General features: G+C 56.8%; 1 protein-coding gene across 1 annotated transcript; it reads left to right on the top strand.

Annotated features, from left to right (window-relative positions):
• Window positions 1-446: 446 nt before the first annotated feature.
• On the top strand, window positions 447-4,976 carry LOC123253928 (5'-nucleotidase domain-containing protein 2-like; the record flags this gene model as incomplete). The annotated part of the gene is made up of 5 exons (XM_044683019.1): window positions 447-528; window positions 3,535-3,621; window positions 3,810-3,950; window positions 4,221-4,285; window positions 4,715-4,976. Coding segments are annotated over 5 exons (637 nt in total), but the record flags the coding sequence as incomplete, so codon positions are not given.
• Window positions 4,977-4,999: the final 23 nt, after the last annotated feature.

The raw sequence follows: 4,999 nt of genomic DNA, 5'->3' as shown, positions 1-4,999 counted from the left end.
AATCAATCATCAGCCACACAAGAGTCAGTTCTTGAGCACTAAAATTATATCAAGATTGACGTGTACCTGGATTGCTACAATTTCCCTCATGTAAATCTCTGGGTTCTGTTCAAGACCCTTTCATTGGGCCGGGGGTGGGCAGGGCATGCTTTCTTGGTCCTGGAGGCTGTCTGCCCTTTTCCTCCGGCTGACCCACTCCCAAGGCTAGAATCTTCCCATCTCCATCTATGTGGTAAGAGAGACAAATGGTGCAGGGGCCCTGGGTTGCCTGGGAGGCGAACAAGATAGGGGCAGAGGAATAAGCAAGACCATCTCGGGCGGATTCCCGAACTCGGCACCTGTTTCTGAGGGGACCTTGTATTCCTTTTGGAGGGCAGTAAGAGGCCAGGCAGCCCTCAGCCCAGTGGCCAAAGACAGGACACACAGCTAACCTTTCTTTCCGGCAGACCTTTTCGCCGCTTGGATGAGAACGGAGACCTGCAGTGGGATAAGATCATCAAGCTAGAGAAGGGACAGGTCTACAAGCAGGTGAGGCCTGGGCCCATTGGCCAGTCACCAACCCTCACTTTGGCAGGGGACGCGAGACGTGTTGGCACTTTGCACGTGGGTGGTGTCACGCTTTGTTCCGAGGGAAGATTCAGGTCGAGGCTTAGGAGACAGAGAGGGAAAAAACAGAAAGCGGTTCCGCTGTGCATGCAGGATGCGGGCCTGGAGCTCTCTGACCTCCCTCAGTAGTACCACATCAGAGCCGCCCTGAGCTCCTTGCTCTCCACAGGCCTCTGAAAACCTCAGGCCTGGGACTCTCACCCTTCGCAAAGGCCCTCTTTTGGGGAGGGCTGCCTTGGTGGCTGTCCTTCTGGCAGTGGTATTTAACTTCAGGGCTCCCCAGTGTGCCAGGTACAGACATTGGCAGTGACAGCACAGCTCGCCTGCCCCTGCCTGAAAGCAGGGTAGGGAGGGCTTCTCCAGACTTGGGCCTTCACACTCAAAGGTCCCCCCAACAGAAGAGGTGCTCACTTGCCGCAGGGCACGCGCCCAGGAGGGAAGTGGGGCTTTCTCAGTTTGAGAGGTAGGAAATGTTTCCCAGAGGTGGCATCCTAGCTGTTTCCAGGATCGGAGGTCTCAGCCTGGGACAAGACAGGCAGAGGAAGAAGTCTCTTCCCTCATCTGTCTTGAGTTAGCCATAACGAGAGACCAGGCTGGCCCTCCTGGCCCTGGGGCACAACTCTGGTAGCTGGGACGAGGAGCCCTATCACCCTCATTGCCAGCAGGCCCAGTTTGTGTCCAGAAGAAAGCGGCTTAAAAGGGAGGAACAGAAAAGATTCCCTTGTTTAGAGTTATTCCTCCCAGCATCCCATGCGTGTAAGACACCCGAGATGGGTACCCGTGCAGCATCACTCCTGCAAACGAGAGAAAGGAAACCGAGTTACCAGGAGAGCGAACATCTGTCTGGTAACGCAAGGTTGACAAAGCACTGTCCTCGTCACCTCGTTTGAATTGAGCCCTGGGAGCTGGGTGCTATTATTATCCCCACTTCACAGAGGAGGAAATTGAGGCCAGGAGAGGAAGGGACCTGCTAGGAAGTATCTGGGGCCAGATTTGAACGCTGGGCTTTCTAACCTCAGGCCCAGCCTTTATCCAGCACACCACCCTGCTGCCTAGGTATAGGCAGTTATTTCATTCAGACCTCGGAGAGAGAGCTTGGGCCAAGAGCTACCTCCGGTCACCTGGATGGTGTGGCTTTATGCAGACCCTCGGCTTCTCCCCGCATCTTATTCACTTTGTAGTTCAACTCATGGAGGCCCCGGAGGCCTTGTTTGTTGAAGTGGGCTGAGGCTGGGGCTTGAAGGGGAGCCCAGGACCCTTCTCATCTCCCCCCAGACAGATTTGAAGCCAGATTGGAACCCAGACCTCCCATCTCTAGGCCTGGCTCTTGAAATAGGGGAATGGGGGGAGACAGGAATACTCGGTGTGACAGGGAGACTAATTAACTTTTTGTGAGGCCTTCGGGGTTCTATTGAGACAGAAGGAAGTAACATTAAAGGATTTTACTAATAAAATAAGGTGGGGCAAATGGGAAACGGGCCAAACGATTCTTAACAGCTACAGGAGGGAAGAAACGGGTTTAGGCGGTCCAGGAAGTCGGGGCAGGGAAGACAAAACTTACACTACGCTACGCTAGGCTAAATGCAAATTGGACAGTGTTTGGGGGAGCTCACGGCTCGCTCCAACGATGTTCTCAGCTGTCCCAGGGTCTGGGGTGTCGGGACGGTCCACAAACTCCACTGGGCCACTCCAATAGGCTGTCACGGGCCTGGAGGACCGCCCTCCAAAGCTGCTGATCCAGACCTACTTGTAGTTCCTCAAAATGCAGTCCAAGTGGGCTTTCTCCAGTGCGATCAGGGCACGAGCCCCTGCACCAGTGGCAAAAGCTCCCAACTGTCCCAGAGTTCAAAAGCCCCGTGACCTTTCAGCCACGTTCCAGAGGCCCTTAGAATGCTCAGCTCAAGCTTGCATTTTCCAATACGCTTTTCTAAAACTTTCACCTACCCACCGTGACTTATTCCTCAGTCCACAGAGCCACCTAGCTGCTCCCCGTGGCAGCCTTTTACAGGCTGCGCCACCACGAAAAGTTCTCTTCCCGCTGAGGTTTGGGCAGCCAAGAGTCCCCCATTTCTGCACAAAGCCACGTGTGGACATCACGTGCTCCTCGGCCCAGCCCAGAACACCTTACCCCCTCCCCCCCCAGGGCGAAGGGGCCTGAGCACTGCTTCTTGCCAGACAGGGGCCTTGGGGCCTCGGGGCCAGAGACGGCTGCCACACCAACTTAAAGGCTCTGCCCAGCTGCCTACTCCTGACCCGGCATGGTGTCTTTTGGTGCTTTCCTCAGGGACATCTGCTCTAGCGAGGGAAGGGCACCCGCCAATCAGATAGAAGCCGTGGGGCGGGGGGGGGGGGGAAGGATTTGGGAAAACTTCGACTTGGGTCAAAATGGAAAGGGAACTCACCTCCTGAGCAGCGGCTCTTGCCAAGGCCGTGTTTTGTAGTGGGCAGGGGTCGGGGCTAGGGTTCGTAGTAGGGGGTGTTTTGGCGCAGCCTGTAAGAGGTTGCAGTGGAGCAGCCGTGTGGCTCAGGCCAGGAGATGGGAGGTCCCGGGTTCGAATCTGGCCTCAGACGCCTCCTAGCTGTATGACCAGGCAAGTCACTGAACCCCCATTGCCTAGCCCTTACTTGCTGCTTTTCTGCCTTGGAACTGATACCCAGTATTGATTTGAAGACGGAAGGGAAGATTTTTTAAAAAGGTTTCTTTGTTGCTGAACGTTTTTTAAAAGGGGGTGCCGCGGTGGTGCCTACTGCTCCTGTGACTCAGGCGGGGAGGAGGCCGCCCAGATTTGGGAGCACAACAGCAGGGGCCCCAGGGCTCATGCTGGAAGGGCAGCGTGCTCAAACGGCAATGCGTTTCGGGGAGAACTAGCATTAGCCAGGCAAGTGTCTCGACCCTAAACGGGAATCTCCTGCTCCCTCCATCCCTAGGGGAACCTGTTTGATTTCCTGCGGCTGACCGGTTGGCGAGGATCGAAGGTCTTCTACTTTGGCGACCACCTCTACAGTGATCTGGCAGTGAGTGCTCAGAGGGGGCCAAGATGGGGAGAGCGGCTGTGTGGATAGACAGCAGTGGCGAGGGTGTGGGGCGGGGCGGGGGGCGGGGGATCCCCTCTCGGTCCTGTGGGAAACTTCATTGAGCACAGAGGAGTGCCAAGAAAGGCCTTGCCTTTTCTTCACTCTGCTTCACTACCGCTTTCTCCAAGGACCTAATGCTTCGTCATGGCTGGCGTACTGGGGCTATCGTTCCAGAGCTGGAGACGGAGACCAAGATCGTCAACACAGAGCAGTATTCTCAGTCCCTGACGTGGCTACAAGCCCTCACTGGCCTGCTGGAACGTATGCAGGTCAGTGCTTTTCCTCTGGCTGCTTCCTTGGGACCGAGAGTGGTGGAGCTAGGCCAGGAAATTGCTTCGGCCACTTGGAAGTGTGTCTGGGTTAAGTACTGGAAGCCGGAGGCGTCTCTGCTCCCTTTTGGGTTGGGGCCCTCCGTCTCCCGCTCGTCGTCTCGCTGAGGCCTTTTGGGCCCTCTCGCTTGCCCTTCGGAGGGACGTCGGGGGTCGGGGCCCACTGTGGCAGGACTTAAAGGGAATGTTTCCTTTTCGCTCGTTGCCCAGATGTTCCGGGATTCAGAGTCCCAACAGGTGCTCCAAGACTGGATGAAGGAGAGGCAGGAGATGAGGTGTGTTGGCTTCCCCAGGGTGGGAGGGAGGTGCTTGAGTGGATTGGCTCACAGGCCACGTGGCCTCCCGAACACAGTCACACAAGGCCTAGAGGCCTGGCCCCTGACCCCACAGCTGCCCTTCTCCCTCCTCTTTACGTTGGGCCTTCAGTTCAGCTCAGGAATGTGCCAGCCTCCTGGAAAACAGGCCAACCCCCGCCCCCAGAGACTTGCGTTGCAGGCCATAGGGACGGGTTGAATTTCCCAGCCGTGCTCCAGGTTTTTGGTGTCCTGCTGGCGCCTCTCTCTTGGCCTGTGTCTGTCAGCCCTGTGTGAAGGGACATGCACTGGGGGACCTGGACCTTTGAGTTTCACCTTAACCCCCCCCCCAAGGACCTTGCCCACTGGGGCTGGAGGGCTGCAGCACTCTCACTCTCACCTTTTCCCCAGGGCTGTCACCAAGAACTTGTTCAACCCGCAGTTCGGCAGCATCTTTCGAACTTGCCACAACCCCACCTACTTCTCCCGCCGGCTCTGCCGCTTCTCAGACCTCTACATGGCTTCCATCAGCTGCCTGCTCAATTACGACCTGCGCTACACCTTCTTTCCCCGCCGTACCCCTCTGCAGCACGAGGCCCCGCTCTGGATGGACCAGCTGTGCACGGGCTGCATGAAGACCCCCTTTCTGGAGGAGATGGCCCATATTCGCTAGGGCGCGGGTTTCTACCGGAGGGG

The sequence above is a fragment of the Gracilinanus agilis genome, unplaced genomic scaffold (genome assembly GCF_016433145.1).
Source record: "Gracilinanus agilis isolate LMUSP501 unplaced genomic scaffold, AgileGrace unplaced_scaffold10585, whole genome shotgun sequence".
NCBI classification, from domain to species: domain Eukaryota; kingdom Metazoa; phylum Chordata; class Mammalia; order Didelphimorphia; family Didelphidae; genus Gracilinanus; species Gracilinanus agilis.
This window is presented reverse-complemented; position numbering and strand designations above follow the sequence as displayed.